The 22,921-nt window shown below is 41.6% G+C and overlaps 1 protein-coding gene across 4 annotated transcripts in view; it reads right to left on the bottom strand.

The window, feature by feature from the left end:
• ADGB (androglobin) overlaps positions 1 to 22,921 on the bottom strand; it is a 281,668-nt gene that overhangs the window by 176,861 nt on the left and 81,886 nt on the right. For all 4 annotated transcript variants that reach the window (XM_044290689.1, XM_044290690.1, XM_044290691.1 and 1 more), the window contains exons 10-11: positions 18,881 to 18,975; positions 16,741 to 16,915 (exon numbers count right to left, since the gene is read on the bottom strand). In XM_044290689.1, coding sequence (XP_044146624.1) covers positions 16,741 to 16,915; positions 18,881 to 18,975 — 270 coding nt within the window. The remainder of the gene's footprint in view (positions 1 to 16,740; positions 16,916 to 18,880; positions 18,976 to 22,921) is intronic.

The raw sequence follows: 22,921 nt of genomic DNA, 5'->3' as shown, positions 1-22,921 counted from the left end.
ATTTCTGCATATATTTGGCATAAAACTGCATCAGATTTACACGCAAGTCCTAAAAGTAGATTCAGATAACCAAATCAAACAAATGAGTCAAAAATATTAGACTTGGTAATTTAGTTTTTGAAGAAAATGATCCAATATCACATGTCTGCGAGTGGTAAGTATATAAACCTTTGCTTTCAGCATCTGAAATCCCCTGTGAAACCTCTGTGAAGCAATAACTGCAGTTCAACATTTCTGGTAACTGTTGATTTAGTCCTGCACATTGGCTTGGATAAACAGCTTCAACTCTGTTAAAGGGAGTCTGTCACCTCCATATGGCCATATACAGCACTTACATGGCTCTGTAGCACATCTATACAGGATTGTAACGGTACCTTTGTTCTTTTCTTTAGACTTGCACCAGCAGGAAAAACAAAGTGTAATTCATATGCAAATGAGCACTCGCAAGTGCCCAGGGGCGGCGTTCAGTGTGTAGGTGCCCAGGCTGCTCTGCCTTCTTTGCACTTTACTCCTCCCCAGCCTCTTCCTTTGCCCGCCCTCCAAGTCCGGACCTATCGATGATGCAAGAGACTTGGAGGGCGGGCAAAGACAGAGGCTGAGGAGGAGTAAAGTGAAAAGAAGGCAGGGCAGCCTGGGCACCTACACACTGAACTCCTCCCCTGGGCACTTGCGAGTGCTCATTTGCATATGAATTAAACTTCGTTTTTCCTGCTGGTGCAAGTCTAAAGAAAAGAACAAAGGTACCGTTACAATCCTATGTAGGTGTGCTACAGAGCCATGTAAGCACTGTATATGGCCATTTGGAGGTGACAGACTCTCTTTAACTATGTGTGTTTCCACCCATGAGTCTTTCCACAACATTTCTATTGGATTAGGTCCAGGACTTTGACTTGGCCATTCCAAAACTTTAACTTTGTTCTTCTTTAAAAGGGAATCTGACACCACATAGCTCGCTATGAAATCATCTTAGATGTCAGATGTGCTGCACCCCCACCACTTTGACTGACAGAGCCAGGCAGTCAAGACGTACTCATGCCTGGCCCTGAAGTCTCCCGAAGGACTAAGATTGCTCATTCACTTCACTGTTCAGTGCAGGCTCTGTACAGAATCCATCAGGCAGCGAGCTTCTGTATTGTACTGCACCTGTGCCGAACAGTGAAGCAAATGTGCAATCGAGAGATTTTGGAAGACTTCAGGGTCAGTCTTTACTGCCTGGCCCAGCCAGTCACAGTAGTGGAGACAAGGCTGAAAAGCAAAAGAATCGAGGCCTCAGATGCAGTGATGTGTAATTGCATTGCCCTCATTGCACCGAGGGGCTAACTAGCAAAAAAAATAAAAAGCATAATTTCTCCACAGTGAGGACACCGATGAAAATAGGACAATCACCGTTATAATGAATTGACAAGTGCGCATCTGGCATGTAAGATGGTTTTATAGCGAGTTATGTGGTGACAGACTCCCTTTAACCATTCTTTGGCAGAATGACTTGTGTGCTTAGGGTTATTGTCTTGCCGCATGACCCACTTTCTCTTGAGATACAGCTCATGGACAGATGTCCTGACATTTTTCTGCTGGTATAATTCATAATTCATTTTTTCCATTAATGATGGCAAGCCGTCTTGGCCCAGATGCCACCATGTTTCACAGATGGGATAAGGTTTTTATGCAGGAATGCAGTGTTCTTCTTTCTCCAAACATAATGTTTCTCATTCAAACCAAAAAAGTTCTACTTTGGTCTCTCATTGGTCAAAATATTGTTCTAATAGCCTTCTGGTTTGTTCAGGCGATCATTAGCAAACTGAAGACGGGTAGCAATGTTCTATTTGGAGAGCAGTGGCTTTCTCCTTGCAATCCTGCCATGCACACCATTCTTGTTCAGGGGCCTCCTGATGGTGACGTCATTAACATTAGCTAATGTCAAAAAGGCCCTTAGTTGTTTAGGGGTTCCCTCGGGTTCCTTTGTGACTAATAAACACCTTGCTCTAGGCATGATCATTGTTGGCCGACTACCTCAGGGGAGGGTAATAATGGTCTTGAATTTCTTCCACTTGAACAAAATTTGTCTGACTGTGGATTAGTGGAGTCCAAACGGTTTTGTAACCTTTTCCATCCTGATGAGAATCAACAAATCTTTTTCTGAGGTCCTCAGAAATCTCTTTTGTTTGTCCCTTGATATACTTCCACAAATGTATTGTAAAGATCAGACTCTGACAAATCCCTTTTAAACAAAACAAGTCGCCCACTCACACCTGATTGTCATCCCAGTGACTGAAAACTGACTGTAATTTCACCTTTACTTTCACCTTGAAATCCTAAAGGTTCACATACTTTTGCCACTCACGTAATATTAGATCATTTTCCTCAATAGATAAATTACTAAGTCTAATATTTTTGATTAGGTCAAATTTATGCAGAAATATAGAAAATTCTGAAGGGTTCACAAACTTTCAAGCACCACTGTATGATACTGTGTGTTCCAGCCTGACTGTGTGAATGCTGTGTTTTACTCCCATGATGCTGTGTGTACAGGACAGTAAAACCACAGTCAAACTAAAAGCATCAAAGATTACTAAACATAGAAACATAGAATGTGTCGGCAGATAAGAACCATTAGGCCCATCTAGTCTGCCCAATATATCTGAATCCTATGAATAGTCCCTGGCCCTATCTTATATTAAGGATAGCCTTATGCCTATCCCATGCATGCTTAAACTCCTTCACTGTATTTGCCGCTACCACTTCTGCAGGAAGTGTGTGGACTATGACACAGTGAGTTTGAATCAACTGACCATTTTTTTCCAGACGACTCTCTTGCTCAAGGACAATCAGCCTAAGTTGCTGGTAGAAGTTGGAGGTGAAAGCAATTGCTAGTAACTAGCAGCTCTTTCTGCGCTTGCACTGTACTCTGGCTCTGTCCCTTTTCTCTTGCTTAAGATACAGTGATAATCACAAGGAGTGTTAACCCCTTCCAGCAAAATTATGTACATGTACGTGGGGGAATGTGGTGCCTAATTGCTTTCCCACGTGCATGTGCGTGATGTTATCGGGCGGGTGCAGGAGCTGCACCCACCCGAACCGCAGCACAGGCCCGGCTGTTACTCAGTAACATCCGGGCCCCTGCTGCATCCGCCGGCATCGCTGTATGCGGTGATGCCAACGGATTAACCCTTTCACATGCTGCGGTCAGCGCTGACCGAGGCACGTGCAGGGTTTACAGAGGGAGGGGGCTCCCTCTGATTCCATCGGCCCCTTGCACTGCGCTGACAGGGGGACGATGGTTGCTATAGCATCGGAGCCTGTCAGCTACAGAAGCACAGGAGATCCAGCCTGAGGGCTGTGTCTTCTAGGCAACTGTCAGCGCCTTACAGAGTAAGACGCTGACATTTCCATTCAGTACAATACATAATGTATTGTACTGAATTGAAACAGGGATCAAACCCTGAAAACGTGAATTCCCACAGTGGGACAAATATATAAAGTAAAAAAAAGTTTAAAAAAGTGTATTTTTTTATAATAAAAAAAAATTAAGTTTCAAGTTAAAAAAAAGTGTCCTTTTCCCAAAATAAAGTAAAAAGAAATTGTAAAAAAATAGGGAAAATAAGAAAAGTAGGTGAACACCGTCAAAAAAATAAAATAAAAACTGTGCTAAAAAAAAACATTTTTTGTCACCTTACATCACTAAAAGTGCAACACCAAGCGATCAAAAAGGCATATGCCCCCCAAAATAGTGAAAATCAAACAGTTATCTCATCCTGCAAAAATGATACCCAACATAAGACAATCGCCCAAAAAAAAAAAGATATATGTCTGCAGAGACACTAAAAAATTATTTTTATTTTGTTTAAAAAAATATTATTGTGTAAAACTTAAATTAAAAAAAGTATACATATTAGGTATTGCCACGTCCGTAAAGACTGGCTCTATAAAAATATCACATGACCTAACCCCTCAGAAGAACACCGTCAAAAAAATAAAATAAAAACTGTACTTAAAAAAAAAGTGCAACACCAAGCGATCAATAAGGCGTATACCCCCAGAATAGTATCAATCTAACCTTCATCTCATCCCTCAAAAAATTTGTCTCTACCTAAGACAATCGCCCAAAAAAAAAAAAAAACTATGGCTCTCAGACTATGGAGACACTAAAACACGATTTTCTTTTTCCAAAATGCTTTTATTGTGTTAAATGTAAAATAAAGTAGACATATTAGGTATTGCCATGTCTGTAACAACCTGCTCTACAAAAATATCTCATGACCTAAACCCTCAGATGAACACCGTAAAAAAAATAAAATAAAAAAAAAAGCCATTTTTTGTCACCTTACATCACAAAAAGTGTAAGGCTTCTTTCACAGGGTGAGTTTTCCACGCGGGTGCAATGCGTGAGGTGAACGCATTTCACCCGCACTGAATCTGGACCCATTCACTTCTATGGGCTGTGCACATGAGCAGTGAATTTCACGCATCACTTGTGCGTTGCGTGAAAATTGCAGCATGCTCTATATTGCGCATTTTTCACGCAACGCAGGCCCCATAGAAGTGAATGGGGCTGCGTGAAAATCGCAAGTGCGGATGCGGTGCGATTTTCACGCATGGTTGCTAGGTGACGATCGAGATGGGGACCCGATCTTTATTATTTTCCCTTATAACATGGTTATAAGGGAAAATAATAGCATTCTTAACCGCCTCTGGACCGCCTAACGCAGGATCGCGGTCCGGAGGCGGCAGCTCCAGGCAGAGTCACGCAGCGATGCGTCATCTCGGGAGACGCGAGATGACGCGCTTAGCCGGCCCGCGCATGCGCATCGCCGGCCGGCAATAGTTCGAGGGGGGTCACGTCATCAGCTTGCCAGCCAATGATCGTGGCTGGCAAGCTGATGATTTAAAAAAAAAACAATCACAAGCCATCTAACACATTAAATTTGTAAATATAATGTGTTAAATGGCTTCCTTGCTCCTCTGCTGGTCCTTTTGGTCGGTTGGTCTCAGCAGAGGAGCAGGCATCACAGTGAGTAGCACCAAACAGCAGACTTAGCCCCAGATCACCCCCTGCACCCCAATTAACCCCTTGATCACCCCTTGATCACTCCTGTCAATCACCTAGTGAAAGGAAAAAAGTGATCAGTGTAAACTGTCAATTTTTGTTTTTCACTGGTATTGACTGTTAGGTTTTAGGATAGTTTAGGCCCCTTGGTTAGGTAGTTAGCGATCGTTTAGTGCCCAGCCCACCGCACCGCAGTCACTTATTCGCTGATTAGCGTATCGCTAATCAGCATTTGTACTTTTATAGTATCTGTAAGTGATCAGAACTGATCACAGTCAGATCTATAATAGTATTAGTGTCACCTTAGTTCGCCCTCCACCCAAAACGCAGTGTTTGCCCGATCAGGCCTGATTGGTCGCCCACACGTGCGTTCACCCACACCCGCCCCGCCGCAGTGACAAAAATTTTTTTTTTAGATCACTGCACAATCACTTTACAAGCGCTGCGGCGACTTTTTTTCTTGGGTAGTCTCAGGGAATACCCCTAAATTTAGTAGCCCAAATGTCAAACAGGGGGTATTCTTCTGAAGAGGCCTACAGGCTTCTGACCCAGTCAGGTGAGGAATGGGAACCCTCATCTGATGAATCTAGCGGGTCAGAATATGAACCAGTCTGGAGTTCGGGTTGAGACAGCTCAGATCAGTTCGGCCCTGGGATTTTTTGAGCTGTTCTTGACTGCGGAGCTCTTGCACATAGTTGTGGCAGAAACAAACCGGTATGCCACACAATTTTTATCCGCCAACCCGGGAAGCTATTATGCCCAGCCTTTCCGGTGGAAACCAGTCCAAGTTTCAAAAATTAAAACTTTTCTGGGCCTTCTCTTCAACATTTTCATCCACATTGATCGATGCGAATGAAGAAATCTGTGCCGTTCATTTTTTTTTTTCAGCCCAGAGGCTGAACGAAAAAATAATAATCTCATTACCTGTATGCTCAATATAAGGAGACTAGCAGAAACTCCTAATGCTGGCCATACATGTAATGATTGCGGAGACCCTCAAATACCAGGGCAGTACAAACACCCCACAAATGACCCCATTTTGGAAAGAAGACACCCCAAGGTATTAGCTGAGGGGCATATTGAGTCCATGAAAGATTAAAATCTTTGTCCCAAGTTAGCGGAAAGTCAGACTTTGTGAGAAAAAAATAAATAAAAAACAATTTCCGCTAACTTATGCAAAAAATAAATAAAAAATTCTATGAACTCGCCAGGCCCCTCATTGAATACTTTGGGGTGTCTTCTTTCCAAAACGGGGTCACATGTGGGGTATTTATACTGCCCTGGCTTTTTAGGGGCCCTAAAGCGTGAGAAGAAGTCTGGGATCCAAATGTCTAAAAATGCCCTCCTAAAAGGAATTTGGGCACCTTTGCGCAACTAGGCTGCAAAAAAGTGTCACACATGTGGTATCGCCGTACTCAGGAGAAGTTGGGGAATGTGTTTTGGGGTGTCATTTTACATATACCCATGCTGGGTGAAATAAATATCTTGGTCAAATGCCACCTTTGTATAAAAAAAATGGGAAAAGTTGTCTTTTGCCGAGATATTTCTCTCACCCAGCATGGGTATATGTAAAATTACACCCCAAAACACATTCCCCAACTTCTCCTGAGTACGGCGATACCACATGTGTGACACTTTTTTGCAGCCTAGGTGGGCAAATGGGCCCACATTCCAAAGAGCACCTTTCGGATTTCACAGGGCATTTTTTACAGATTTTGATTACAAACTACTTCTCACGCATATGGGCCCCTAAAATGCCAGGGCAGTATAACTACCCCACAAGTGACCCCATTTTGGAAAGAAGACACCCCAAGGTATTTCATGATGGGCATAGTGAGTTCATGGAAGTTTTTATTTTTTGTCACAAGTTAGTGGAATATGAGACTTTGTAAGGAAAAAATAAAAAATAAAAAAATCATAATTTTCCGCTAACTTGTGACAAAAAATTTAAAGTTCTATGAAATCACTATGCCCATGAGCAAATACCTTAGGGTGTCTACTTTCTGAAATGGGGTCATTTGTGGGGTTTTTCTACTGTCTGGGCATTGTAGAACCTCAGGAAACATGACAGCTGCTTCAAAAAGCAGAAATTCACATTTTTGTACCATAGTTTGTAAATGCTATAACTTTTACCAAAACATTTTTTTTTTATCAAAGACATGTAGAAAATAAATTTAGCGAAAAATTTAAATATGGATGTCGTTTTTTTTGAAAAATTTTACAACTGAAAGTGAAAAATGTCATTTTTTTGCAAAAATTTTGTTACATTTCGATTAATAACAAAAAAAGTAAAAATGTCAGCAGCAATGAAATACCACTAAATGAAAGCTCTATTAGTGAGAAGAAAAGGAGGTAAAATTCATTTGGGTGGTAAGTTGCATGACCGAGCAATAAACGGTGAAAGTAGTGTAGTGCAGAAGTGTAAAAAGTGGCACATTTTCCCGCAAAGCACCCGCATCTGTTCCCGTACGTCACCCGCAACACCTGTGTGAACCCAGCCTAATACCAAGCGATTAAAAAGTCATACGCACCCCAAAATCATACCAATCAGTCATCTCATTCCGCAAAAAATGAGACCCTACCTAGGACAATCGCCCCAAAAAAATAAAAATAAAAACTATGGCTAAGGAGATTCTAAAATATGATTTTTTTGTTTCAAAAATGCTTTTATTGTGTTAAATGTAAAAAAAAAAAAAAGTTGACATATTAGGTATCGTCGGGTCTGTAACAACCTGCTCTATAAAAATACCACATGACCTAACCCCTCAGGTGAACACTGTAAAAAAGATAAAATAAAAACGGTGTCAAAAAAGCCATTATTTGTCACCTTACATCACAAAAAGTGTAATACCAAGCGATCAAAAAGTCATATGCACCTTAAAATAGTACCAATCAAACCATCATCTCATACTGAAAAAATCAGCCCCTACATAAGACAGTCGCCCAAAACAAAAAAAAACTATGGCTTTCAGAATATGGAGACACTAAAAAAATAATTTTTTTCAAAAAATGCTTTATTATGTAAAACTGAAACAAACAACCATATTTGGTATTGTCGCGTATCAACCTGCTCTATAAAAATAGCACATGATCTAATCCGTCAGATGAACATTGTAAATAACAAAAAATGAAAACGGTGCCAAAACCTTTTGCTTCACAAAAAGTGTAATATAGAGCAACCAAAAATCATATGTACCCTAAAATAGTACCAACAAAACTGCTACCTTATCCTGTAGTTTCTAAAATGAGGTAATTTTTTTGGAGTTTCTACTCTAGGGGTGCATCACGGGGTCTTCAAATGTGACATGGTAACTTCAAATTATCCGAGTGAAATCTGCCTTCCAAAAACCATATGGCGTTCCTTTCCTTCTGCGCGCTGCCGTCTGCCTGTACAGCAGTTTACGACCACATATGGGGTGTTTCTGTAAACTACAGAATCAGGGTAATAAATGTTAAGTTTTGTTTGGCTGTTAACCCTTGCTTTGTTAGCGGAAAAAAAATTATGAAAATGGAAAATCTGCCAAAAAAGTGAAATTCTGAAATTATATCTACATTTTCCTTTAATTCTTGTGGAACACCTAAAGGGCTAACAAAGTTTGTAAAATCAGTTTTGAAAACCTTGAGTGGTGTAGTTTCTAAAATGGGGTGATTTATGGGTGGTTTCTAATATGTAAGCCCCAGAAAGTGACTTCATAACTGAACTGGTCCTGAAAAAAACTGGGTTTTGGAAATTTTCTTAAAAATTTTAAGATTTGCTTCTAAACTTTTAAGGCTGGGTTCACACGGGCGAGATGTCTGCACGGGTGCAATGCTTGAGCTGAACGCATTGCACCCGCACTGAATCCGGACCCATTCATTTCTATGGGGCTGTGCACATGAGCGGTGATTTTCACACATCACTTGTGCGTTGCGTTAAAATCGCAGCATGCTCTATATTGTGCGTTTTTCACGCAACGCAGGCCCCACAGAAGTGAATGGGGCTGCATGAAAATAGCAAGCATCTGCAAGAAAGTGCTGATGCGGTGCGATTTTAACGCATGGTTGCTAATATGAAAGTCTATTCACTGTATTATTTTCCCTTATAACATGGTTCTTTAATACAGAATGCTTAGTAGAAGGTCAATTGAGGGTTAAAAATAAAATTAACTCACCTCCTCCAATTGATTGCATAGCTGCCGGTCTCCTGTTCTTTCTTCAGGACCTGTCAAAGGACCTGTAGTGACATCACTGTGCTCATCACATGATACATCACATGATCCATCATCATGGTGATGGACCATGTGATGAGCTCAGTGACGTCAGGAGACCGGCAGCTACGCAATCAATTGGAGGAGGTATTTTATTTTTTAACCCTCAATTGATCTTCTACTAAGCATTCTGTACTAAAGAATGCTATTATTTTCCCTTATAACCATGTTATAAGGGAAAATAATAAAATTTACAGAATACTAAACCCAAAACCGAACTTCTGTGAAGAAGTCTGGGTTCGGGTCTGGGTATCAAACATGCCGATTTTTCTCACGCACGTGCAAAACGCATTAAAACGCTTTGTACTCGCGGGGGGAAATCGTGCATGTTCCCGCAACGCACCCGCATCTTTTCCCGCAATGCACCCGCAACGCCCGTGTGAACCCAGCCTAAGCCTTTTAACGTGCCAAAAAAATAAAATGTAATTTTTAAAATGATCCAAACATGAAGTAGACATAGGGGGAATGCAAAGTAATAACTATTTTTGGAGGTATTACTATCTATTATAAAAGTAGAGAAATTGAAATTTGCTAATTTGCAAGTTTTTCCAAATTGTTGGTAAATTTGGTAATTTTTTAGAAATAAAAATGAAATATTTTGACTCAATTTTGCCACTGTCATGAAGTGCAAAATATGATGAGAAAAAAAAATCTCTGAATTGCCTGGATAAGTAAAAGCGTTTTAAAGTTATTATCACATAAAGTGACAAACACAGATTAGCTAAATTAGGCTGCGTCCTGAAGGTGAAATAATGGCCTGAAGGGGTTAACAGCAAGCAGTGATCACAGGTTCTCTGTGGGGTCCACAAATAGAAAGTATTTATGAAAGTATTAAAGAGTAATTGCAATTATTCTGTTTTACAAAAAGGATTAGAGGAATATGACTTGTTGATAAGAAGTACATTTTGGAAACATTGCAATACTTTAATACATAGCAAAGCGGACCTGTCACAGTTTTCTTTCTTCAGTCTCACTCACTATTGATGCCATTGGATTTGGTGCCTGATAGAAGTATATTGTCAGATGGCTAATCCCCAGCACTCAAAGTCAATAGCTAAGTGTAGGGGTGTAAGGGAGTCTGCGGTTCCGGTTCCCTTGCGGGCAGATACGGTGGAGCGTCCGCATGGGTGCCAGAGGGGAGGGATCTCAATGAACTTTGTGTTTCCTCATCTAGTCGTGAATGCCTCTGGAAACCTCGTCTCTGCTCTACAGTTGTACCATGTGTGGCCTCGGATAGGACCTTGGATACTTCACCGTCTCATCCTTAGGTACCTGGTTTCACGGATTCTTCTGTATGAACAACTTTAGCCTGGTCTGGCTTTTCTCTGACGTTTTCCCACACAGGTTATTATTTGGACTACATTATTTCTGTATGATTTCTGGCTTGGACTTTACTGCTGTGTTTTCAATAAACCCACGTTTGTCCAAATCTTTGCTTAGGGTTCTGCAGCATTACAGAACAGTGAGCCCCAACTTCCAGTTATCATGGATCCTATCCAACAGCAGCTAGTGGAATTGACCAGAGCAGCAAACCTCTTGGTCCAACACAGGATAAACATCTCTGCTGTGAATATTAATAAGATCCATGCACGACTGGCAACAGTCGGGGACGAGCTTAAAATCCTCCTCCAGGGAGGCCAGGGTTAGCCCGACTCGACTTCAGAAGAACGCCCAGTGGAACCCAAGATACCCCTACCTAGGTTTTTTCAGGTAATAGGCAGTAGTTTCTTAAATTCCGTGACTTCTGCCGCTTATACTTTTAACCTCTAGACAGGGAATCCCGCATTTGACTCAATAGAGGCCTTCTTTCATGCTATGGGGTTTTGTATGATGACCCAGATCGCCCTCGAACTGCTGAGACTCAACTAGAACACCTCCAACAAGGACGACACACAGCGGAAAAACTTTGCTGCGGATTTCCATCGCTGGGCCACCTTTACCAACTGGGGGGATGCTGCTCTTCGCCACCAGTTTCGGTTGGGACTCTCCGACTCTGTCAGAGATCTACTATTATCTCTACCATCTCCATCATCTCTAGATGTGGCAATCCAGCAAGCAATCGACGCTGATCGTCGCATTCGAGAACGTAGTCTGGAGCGGGCTTCTCGTTTAGTTTCTTCCACCCCATCTCCACGACCCGGTAAACCGGCTGAGGAACCCATAGAGAGGGCTCGTTGACAGAATGAGGGTCTTTGTTTATATTGTGGAGGAGTTGGGCACCGACTAAAGAAATGTCCTTTACTATTGTCGGGAAACGACAAAGCCTAGTGGAGATTGAGGATAATCCACTAGGTACTCTGCTGCCTCCGATTTTATTAAAATAAGTCTTCTCATACCTATTACTATTGAGTGGCAAGGGAAGAACCATCCTATCTCCGCCTTACTCGACTCGGGAGCTGCTGGTAATTTCATTGACTCTTCTCTGGTCAAACGACTAAAGATCCCAGTCTTCAAACCGGGAGAAGCCATTTCCGTCACCGCTGTGGATGGGTCTCCCCTTCAAAAAGGCCGGTCATTGTGGATGACACCCGGGTTGCAGGTAATGGTAGGGGTTGGTTACCGGGAAGTCTTATACCTTTTAACCCTGGACATGCCATCCACTGTGATTTTGGGCCTCCCCTGGTCTAGGCTTCATAATCCAGTTGTGGACTGGCGTTCCCGGACAAATTTGCAAGTGGAGTTCTGACTGCTTCACCAGGTGCGTTTTCCTGGTGTTGCCACTTGCATCCACAGAAGTGCTGAGTGCGTTACCCAAACGCTATTATCACTTCCAAGATGTGTTTAGCCCACAAGGGGCCAATGTGTTACCTCCATATGATTGTCCTATTGATTTGTTGCCAGGTACCATGTCTCCCAGAGGGCATCTGTATAATCTCACTGGGCCTGAAATCAAGGCCCAGCGAGAATATATAAAGGAGAATCTCGATAAGGGTTTCATCCGACCGTCCACTTCTCCCCCAGGGGCAGGACTCTTTTTTGTGGAGAAGAAAGACGGCGGATTGAGACCCTGCATTGATTTTCGCACCCTCAATCGAATTACGGCGAAGAATCAGTACCCCTTCCACTTATTGAAGATTTGTTTGCTCGGGTGGCAGGGGCCCGGATTTTTACCAAACTCAATTTGAGGGGTGCATACAACTTAGTACGTATTCGTAAGGGTGACGAATGGAAGACGGCATTTAATACTAGAGACGGCATTATGAGTATCTCCTGCCCTACTGGTGGAAGCTCTTCTCCTGCAATCTGCTTTTCCTCCTTTTCCACATCATCTAATATCGATGAGAAGATGTCATCAGGAACAGCCAGTTCCTCCTCACTCTGCATCTTGCTGACCTGACGTTTCTAGGAAATTGAGACTAAGAAGGATGATTTGGAAGAAGTAAAGCCAGGAAAAGATGAGGATCTCCCCATGTTCAGCTCACAGGAAGAATGGTGGATGTCTGGCTGCACAGCATTATAGGTGATCTCACGTTCCTGGGCTTCTTACTTTCACTTTCTAACACATGCAGCCGCCATTTTAGGAAAAACTGATTTGTTACCACAAAGCGCAAGTAAAATCGGATTAGTTGCAAATTTAAGTTTTCAAATGCTTTGCTTCACTCAACACTAATTACAAGTAAACCCACACTGGCACTAACAAAAGAATATTTGCAAACATAAAAAACATTTATCAATATACTATAGTTTTATGCCCAAAATACATATTATTTGGTTGATTTCAAACACTATCCTCAATATAGACATTCGAAAGGTGTTTAGGACACAAAACAGATTAACTTTGGCAGAGCATATTTTTGCTTGCTGGTCTCCAATATTTGTACAATATTTATGAATTTTCCTGATACACAAAGTACAAAATGACGAATGGATATTGTACAGCTGAAATTGGTTCCTTTGTAGACTGTTATTATGATCAATGACATGTCTTCAGAGTCACAGTGAAGACATATAATAGCCTCACAGTCAACATCTGTTGAAAATCCGCTGGCAAAGTAAATGTACTATTCATCTATTCTGATAATAATTTGATCAAAATTAATAACCAGTCCTCTAGCAAGGTAATCAAATCTGTGGTTTGTGCCATATATGTCTTATAGTTTCTCCTATTGTACATTCTTAACCCTTTCAACCCCAAAGGGTTTCTCGTTTTTGGGTTTTTGTTTTTAACTCCTCGCCTTTCCATGGCCATAACTTTTTTATATTTCCGTTCACATAGCCGGATGAGGGCTTGTTTTTTGCGTGACACGTTGTCATTTATAATCGCACCATTTAATATTGCATATGATATAGTGGGAAGCTGGAAAAAAATTCAATTGAAAAAAAAAGGGTTTTATATTTAAGGTGTTCCTTATGTGGTAAAACTCCAGGTCAGTACAATTACAGCGATGCCACATTTATATACTTTTTCTTGTGTTTTAATACTAAAAAGAAAAAAGAAAAACATTGGGGAAAAAAAAACATTTATTTTTCATCACCATATTCTGACCCTTATTTTTGTATTTATGTGTACGGAGCTGTGTGGTGGCTCATGTTTTGCAGAGTGATCTTTACTTTTCATTGATACCATTTTGGGGCGTTTATGAATTTTTTATTCACTTTTTATTAAATATTTTAGGGGAGGTGAAGTGACCAAAAGACGGTGAATCAGCTATTTAGATTTATTTTCATTTCGCCATTTGCCGTATGGGATAAATATTTTTATATTTTAATAGTACGGGTGCCATTGCACGCAGTGATGCCCATTATGTTTATTTTTTTTATTGTTCATTGTGGAAACGGGGGTGACTTTTAATATTTTTAATCTGAACTTCTCTCATAGACTTAGCATTGGAGTCTATGAGAATTTCACAATGTTCTACTATGTTCACTATGTTCCATAGGAGCAAATCTGTGGCAACCTCGGATCATTCAGGAGGACTGAGGCTGCCGCACACACTATCCGGAACCCCTGATCCCCACTAGGGTAAGCCATTGCAGATCCGGTAGCACAAGCTCCAAGGTTTGTTTAACTCCTAGATGCCCTGGTCCCATTGGTTTACTGGATCTGAGGGGTTAAATGTTTGCGATCAGGCAGGAGCCATCTTTAAAGATCTGCACAGCGCCGTACCTGTATAGTGCTGGGCAGGAAGGGGTTAAACTTACTGAAATCTATTTTATTTCTATTTAGAAGGGTTGGCCCCCTGACTCCGGCAGTCCCATACAGTTAAATGGAGTGAAGGTGGAGTTAGCATGGTCATAGAAGAACCCTTTTGTCAGCCATACTTTCCCAATATGAGGTACCAGTACAGAAACGCCCAAAACAGACCCAAGTTGAACTGTCAGGCCATATAACTCCATGTGAAAATCTAGGGTATGGTACAAGAAACTGTGTGCACATCATACAGATGGCATTATATAATGCATAAATGCTACAATATAACACATACATAATACAAACATATTTTGAGCTTAGACTACAAGTTATGACAATAATTCGAATTTTTCATTCTCATGGCCCAATTCTAATACATTATTTAAAACACGCGTGGGGTCAATATGGTCACAATACATCTATGTGAATTCCTTGAGCGGTGTAGCTTTTAAAAATCTTATGGTTCCTCTGTAAACCTGAAATAGTGCCTTAAAAAGCTCCTAATAAGAATAAGACCCTAAAATCCACAATGCACATTTATTTCTGAGGCCCAAATTACAGTCAAGAGGAACTCTAGAGCCACATAAAGGATACTGTATTTCTAACAACAATAATAGTTAATAATGAGTTTGTGGTGGGAAAAACTAACACCAGCAGCATCACAGTGCATCATTGCCCCAAGTTTCAGGGAACCCTGATTTGCACCTCGAATTGCAACACCGTCGGGCAAGAGAATTTCCAAAGCCAAGGAGTGCCCTGAAGGGAAGAAAGCTGCGCCCTTCTTATCACTCATCAGGGGAGCGTCAGAGTGAGTAACTACAAACTCCATTTTTGCTACTACTACCACTCATATCCTCTCCCTATCTCTGGGCACGCTGCAGTTTTTAAAATGTGGTGATTCATGGGGGATTTAAATTTATAGGACCCTCTAAGCCACTTCATAACTGAATTGTTACCAAAAATAGATTTTGTAAATTTTCTTGAAAATGTGAAAACTTGCTTCTAAACTTAAATAAATAAAAGGATGTTTAAAATTATGGTAAGATAAAGTAAAGTAAACTGTAATCTGTTAGCAGGATCGACCCTATTAAACATGCCATAATGCCTGGCAGGGCTGATCCTGCTGATTTAAAACATGCATCTCTTCATCAGATCTGTTGCTGTCTTTGGAAAAAAGTGAGTGTTTTATTTTAAATACACAAATTAGGATTTAATTGCGCAAACACTTCCGCTCTGCCTCCCTGGCATCCCTCCATTTAAAGGTTTATTCAGCTGCGGACAAGAATAGGACATTCTCTATTTTTTTCCGGAGCCGCGGACCGGAAATGCGGACAGCACACTGTGTTCTGTCCGCATCTTTACCGGCCCCATTAAAAATTAATGGGTCTGCACCCGTTCTGCATAATTGCGGAAAGGATCCGGACCCATTCTACGGACGTCAGAATGTACCCTTAGTGCTAGAATCAGGTGTTCAGGTTGAGGGGGGGTGTCCACAGAAGCAGACCGAAGTAGCTAGGGTAGATCATGTCGCTAGGGCCTGCCCTTCGTCAACTTAATCCCTCATTTGTATATGTTAAAAGACATTTATTTCTTCTAAGAACAGTAACAGATCAGAGGCAGAAAGGTATGCTTTTAACTAGCAGGGTCAGCCCTATCAGGAATTATGGCTGGTTTAATATGATTGATTCTGCTGACAAATGTCCTTTAGCTATTTTTTGTTATATGACTATGTGCTTGACAACAAGAGAAATTCTAATTTTGATATTGTAAATTTTAAAGATTTCTGTAAATTAACATAAAACATATCAACCAAAGTTGCCACTAATATAATGTACAATGTGTCACAAAAACATTCAGACATCGTAGCATAAATTACTATGGTTCTTTTGGGATTAACGTGAAGTTAATTATTCTCCAAAAACGCTCTAATATAACCCTCATTAAAGAGGACCTGTTACCTCTGGAGAATCTTTTCATATAACTCTATGTTGTGCCAGTCCTCTATTATTCTTAATAGACATTTATGAATGAATTGCCAGGAATCTGCAATAAAGGTTCTGAGTGTTACCAGTTGTGCGGGGGGTCCCTGTCAAAATCTGTGCTGTCGGTGGTAGATTGTGCTGGGACCCACCCCAGGTGGAGTAATGGCACCACATGACACTACATCCTGAAGGGGTTAATGGGATTGTCTTACAACAACAACCCAAGTCCCCATGAAAGTCCATAGCGGATGGTGTCCACTGATCAGGTCTTCTTTCTACTAGCCAAAATGAACAGCAGAAGCAGCATCTGGAAAATATACATCCACATCCTTTTACCTTTGGCTTCATCTGTGACATTAACATCTTTTTTCTGCCTTATCAGTTTCCATCGTGGCACAGGAGGTGGTTTTGGTGGAGCTACTAAAGGGCATGATCTAGTTCTAGACACCAGCACTGGGTGGTTGTATATGTGAGATAATCCATATTGTCTCAGCTTCTCCGATGAATCTGCCTTAGAAGAAAAATATACAGGTTCATTTCCTTAGTTCATACATCATGTGTATACTTGCAGTAAACGATGAACAGAAAACTCTCCCTGTATCTATACATGTAGAGGTCAAAGGAATCATAAGTGACAAAAATATGATACATTCAATTTCTGAATACCTAGGCTCTGTTCACACTTCCGCTCTGAGCCTCCATCAGGAGATTCTGTCAAATTGAGAGACACCGTGGCTGAATCTAGTAAATCACATTATAAAGTGAGTCAATGGGGTCTGTTGGATGCCACTGGTGGTCATCAGATGATGGATCTGGCACTCCAAATGTTATGTGTTTCTGCTACTCTGACGATGCAGAACAACCAAAAATAAAATTGTGAAATGTGAACAGCTTAAATCAGCCCTTTATTTCTGACCCCCATCAGACCTCAGATCAGCCCTATATTTCTGACCCCATCAGACCTCAGATCAGCCCCTTAATGTCATACCCCCATCAGACCTCAAATCAGCCCTTTATTTCTGACCCCCATGAGACCTCAAATCAGCCCTTTATTTCTGACCCCCATGAGACCTCAAATTAGTCCTTAATGTCATACACCCATCAAACCTCAAATCAGCCCTTTATATCTGACCCCCATCAGACCTCAGATCAGCCCTTTATTTCTGACCCCCATCAGACCTCAGATCAGCCCTTAATGTCATACCCCCATCAGACCTCAAATCAGCCCTTTATTTCTGACCCCCATCAGACCTCAGATCAGCCCTTTATTTCTGACCCCATCAGACCTCAGATCAGCCCTTAATGTCATACCCCCATCAGACCTCAAATCAGCCCTTTATTTATGACCCCCATCAGACCTTAAATCAGCCCTTTATATCTGACCCCCATCAGACCTCAGATCAGCCCTTTATTTCTGACCCCCATCAGACCTCAGATCAGCCCTTAATGTCATACCCCCATCAGACCTCAAATCAGCCCTTTATTTCTGACCCCCATCAGACCTCAGATCAGCCCTTTATTTCTGACCCCATCAGACCTCAGATCAGCCCTTAATGTCATACCCCCATCAGACCTCAAGTCAGCCCTTTATTTCTGACCCCCATCAGACCTCAGATCAGCCCTTTATTTCTGACCCCACCAGACCTCAGATCAGCCCTTAATGTCATACCCCCATCAGACCTCAAATCAGCCCTTTATTTATGACCCCCATCAGACCTTAAATCAGCCATTTATTTCAGACCCACAGCAGCCCTTTGTTTCTTACCGCAGATCAGAATAAAAAATAAAAAAACTCCTCTTACCTCTCCTGCACCATGGCTCTTCTTCATCTCCGGCAGAAGTCACACTCCCCTGTCTTCTCTGGCCCGTGCTGCACTGCCACCTGACAGCGTGCCGCGTCAGGTCATAGTGCGCGCACTACGTCCTGATGCTGTACGTGATCAGGACAGTGCAGCGCTGGCCCCAGCAAAGAAGACCAGGGAGGGTAAGTACTGGAGGCGCTTACAGCGCTTCTTCCCCGCTCCCGAACCTAATGAATACTAGTGAGCACTTCCATAATGGAAGCGCTCGTTAGTATTCGCTTTATAAGACGCACGGCCATTTTCCCCCCACCGTCTTAAAAAGCTGAAAATATTGTATATTCAGGAATGAAGTGTTAGAGGTCAATAGCTAAAAATCACTGGACCACTGAAAGCCTACTACTCTGACAAAAAGTAGATGGGGGGGGGGGGGGTAATTTTCACTACGCACAGAGGAGACATTGTACATACTCCATGTGTGCTAGAATCTGCAAAGGAAGCCTAGGCACTTGACACTTGTTCCCCGTAACTATTGTCCCAGATTTCCTAGCAAGAATTAATATAGTGTAACTAATAAAAATACAGATTATTGTTTTGAACTGATTAAAAAAGAAGAAATTCTCAAGACTTTCCCAGTTTCTGTTTCACAACAGCTGAATACAGTTAAATTTTCTTACCATCTGCCCAAGTACAGAAATCTTCTGCTCGCTCAAATGGAGAGGTAAGTAGCTTGCATACACAACCATCTGGGGTACCAAGGTTACAGATGTGACTGCAAGAAAAAACACAGAATTTTATTCTGCTTGAAAGCTTAATTAAGACTGTAACAAAGTGCTCATTTCATCTATAGTCATGCAAAATAAAAACCCGATGCTGGAGAAAGTTGTCAGAAGTAAAGTTCTAAATATAAGAAGTCAAGTGAAGTTTTTGGTGTAATTAGTGCTACATTTTCTGATGCAAATGAGAACCCCTTTGGTGTTTGGAGACTGATAACATAACTTGTCCTCCTGACATACCAAGCAAGGCCAACATAATTTAGGAATGTGTGAAAAAGATAATTGCATTTTTGTAGACAAATACTCTAAGGAGAGCCATATAAAAATAAAACCAGTGTAAGCTTCATGTTAAGCTGTGCTAATAAATAAAATCCCTTAGGTTTTTTATATATGTTCTATTTTAGTTGAAGGGTTGAGTACAAAAGATATAACTAGGTCAAAGCCAATATAAAATGAAAAAAAGAACAGGCAAGCTTAAAAAGTATTAGGTCTCTTAAGGTCACCTAGTTTAAGGTAAAATTAGGAAGGAATAGACCAGTAGGATATTTTTTTGTTATATGATAGCCCGGCTTACATTATTATTAGACCTTTAGTATGGGATCAATAAACTTGAAACATACTTAAACAGAATGTGTTATATTTAATTTTATTGTCAATGATATGTAAGTCTAATAAAAAAAAATTACAGGTACAGCTCAATAAATTAGAATATCATCGAAAAAATTTATTTATTTCAGCAATTTAATTCAAAAAGTGAAACTCCTTTATTTCTTTTAATGTTGATGATTATTTATGGCTTACAGCTATAAAACCAAAATGTCAGTATCTCAGAAAATTTGAATATTGTGAAAAAGTTCAATATTGTAGACTCATGGTGTCACACTCTAATCAGCTAATCACCACAAAACACATGCAAAGGTCTCCTAAACCTTTAAAAGATCCCTAAGTCTGGTTAAGCAGGCTACACAATCAAGGGGAAGATTAGTGACTTGACAGTTGTCCAGAAGACAGTCACTGACACCGTCCACAAGGAAGGTAAGCCACAAAAGGTCACTGCTAAAGAAGCTGGCTGTTCACAGTGATGTATACAGTCATATTAATGGTAAGTTGAGTGAAAGGAGACAGTGTAGTAGAAAAAAGGTGCAAAAGCAACAGGGATAACAGCAGCCTTGAAAGGATTGTCAAGAAAAGGCCATTCAAGAAGTTAGTAGAGATTCACAAGGAGTAGACTGCAGCTGGAGTCAGTGCTTCAAGAGCCACAACACACAGACGTATCCAGGACATGGGCTCCAACTGTCGCATTCCCTGTGTCAAGCCATTTATTACATAGAGATAACATCAGAAGCGTCTTACCAGGGCAAAGGAGAAAAAGGACTGGACTGTTGCTCAGTGGTCCAAAGTCCTGTTTTTAGATGAAAGGAAATTTTGCATTTCATTTGGAAATCAAGGTTCCAGAGTCTGGAGGAAGAGTGGAGAGGCACACAATCCAAGTTGCTTGAGGTCCAGTGTGACATTTCCACAGTCAGTGATGGCTTGGGGAGTCATGTCATCTGCTGACGTTGGTCCAGTGTGTTATATCAAGTCCAAAGACAGCGCAGCCGTCTACCAGGAAATTTTAGAGCACTTAATTCTTTCCTCTGCTGACAAGCTTTAGGGAGATGCTGATTTCATTTTCCAGCAGGATTTGGCACCTGCCCACACTGCCAAAAGTACCAATATCCGGTTTAATAACCACAGTATCACTGTACTTGATTGGCCAGCAAACTCCCCGGACCTAAACCCCACAGAGAATCTATGGGGTATTATTAAGAGGAAGACCCAACAAAGCAGACGAGCTGAAGGCCTCTATCAAAGCAACCTGGGCTTCCATAACACCTCAGCAGTTCCACAGTCTGATCGCCTACATGCCACTCCACATTGATGCAGTCATTCATGCAAAAGGAGCCCCAAACGAAGTATGGAGTGCATATACTGTACATATTTTTCAGTAGGCCAACATTTCTGTTGGGAAATAATTTTTTACAGTACAAATTAATTTATGAAGCTATTACCCGAAGTCTTGCAAGACTTCGCGAAGCAATAACTTTGGCTCATCGGAGCCAATACATTCTTATACTGTACGAAGCTCCTGCTCCTTACAGTATTGGAACAAAGTTTTACGTGAATCGACTTCGGATGTTTCATCCGAAGCCGATTCGCTCATCCCTAATTTCTGTATTAAAAATAATTTGTTTAACTGGTCTTATATAATATTCTAATTTTCTGAGAAACGGACTAATTGCAGCTGCATAGAGAGGCTCGCGATAATACTATTAAAGTACTGAACCTGATTCACTATGCTAAACTACAGCGCTCTTCTTTCTGTCTCTTGTCCATGGATGCCGAAAAGGCATTTGACAGGGTGAGTTGGCCGTGGCTCTTTGCAGTCTTTAGCATGTGGGCATAGGTGACCTTATGATGGCCTGGATACGTTCCCTCTATACCTCCCCTACTGCTTCGACGAAGGTTTATGGTGTATTATCACCCGCTTTTGACATACAAAATGGGACCCGCCAGGGTTGTCCTCTCTCTCCCTTGATTTTTGTTCCTACCTTAGAGCCACTGCTCCAAACAGTGTGAATGAATCCCAGTATTACAGGCCTCTCCATGGGTGCCCAGGAATTTAAGATTGCTGCATATGCGGATGACCTGATGTTTGTAATCACTAGGCCTCTAACCTCTTTCCCGAATCTGATCACAGAGTTTAATACGTTCAACACTTTAGCCAATCTGAAAATCCATTTCCAAAAATCAGAGGCTTTAAATATATCGTTAGCAAGCTCACTGGAATCCACCCTAGCCACCTCTCTCCTATTTAGATGGCGAGTCTGAGCCGTCAAATATCTGGGGACTTGGATCCCAAGGGATTTGAGAGAGGTTTACAGCAGGAATTATGCCCCCCCCCCTTTAGGTCGGATTAGAGAGGATCTCAATAGATGGTCGAAGGGACTATACACATGGTTTGGCAGTTGTGCCATATTTAAGACCCTCCCCATAAAATTACCCCCAAGTTTCTTTGTTACTCTTCACCAAGATCTTTTTAGGTTTATCTGGGCGGGAAAGACAGAGACTTGCCCCTTCCCTACTTCATACCCTAAAGGACCGGGGGGGCCTGGGGATACCTGATCTCCGTAAATATTATGCAGCCACCATGCTTCAACAGGTCATGGACTGGTGCAGTCAAGCTCCTTTTAAACAATGGGTTACCATTGAACATCTGTGTTCCCAGCCCCCCTTGCTCTCTTACCTTGGGTGATGTCCCAGATTCCTACTGCATTCTCTACCCACCCCACCATAGGCCCTACTCTATTTCAATTTCACAAAAACGCTAGTGTGGACAAGATCTCACCAACACCATCCCCACTGTTCCCAGTCCTAGGACACCCGGATTTTCCAGCTAGCTGTTCCCCTGGCCCTTTTATGAACTGGAGCTTAGGGTGTAAGTGTCGAGCCCCTTACTTTAGAACTTCAGGACAATGGTGTACATATACCGAACTACTTAACCTCTCAGACCCGTGTGCGTTGGGACCTTGGAGAGTTAGGCAACTGTCCTATTCCCTCGTCACCGGGATTTGAAAGACCTCTCATCCCTTTTGAAAAAGTGTATATTGGCTTGTGTGTATACCGGCATTCTCTGTCTGAATTCTAAAAGGCTTTGGTGATGCCCCAGTCAGACTTCCGCCCTCCCTACATTAACAGATGGGCCTCTGATCTTAAAGTGGACATCCCCTCTGACCAGTAGCCAAGACTATTCCATCTCACAAACAAATCCTTGATAGCTAGCAAATTGCAGGAAGCAGGTTACAAAATACTGTCTAGATGGTATTATGTACCGACCCGTCTTCATAAAATGTTGCCTTCTGCCTCCCTGTTGTACTGGCATTGTGAGTCAGTGCAAGGCTC

Source organism: Bufo gargarizans, chromosome 4 (genome assembly GCF_014858855.1).
Source record: "Bufo gargarizans isolate SCDJY-AF-19 chromosome 4, ASM1485885v1, whole genome shotgun sequence".
NCBI lineage: Eukaryota > Metazoa > Chordata > Amphibia > Anura > Bufonidae > Bufo > Bufo gargarizans.
The sequence above is the reverse complement of the archived record's forward strand: the minus strand, read 5'-3'. Positions and strand labels throughout refer to the sequence as shown.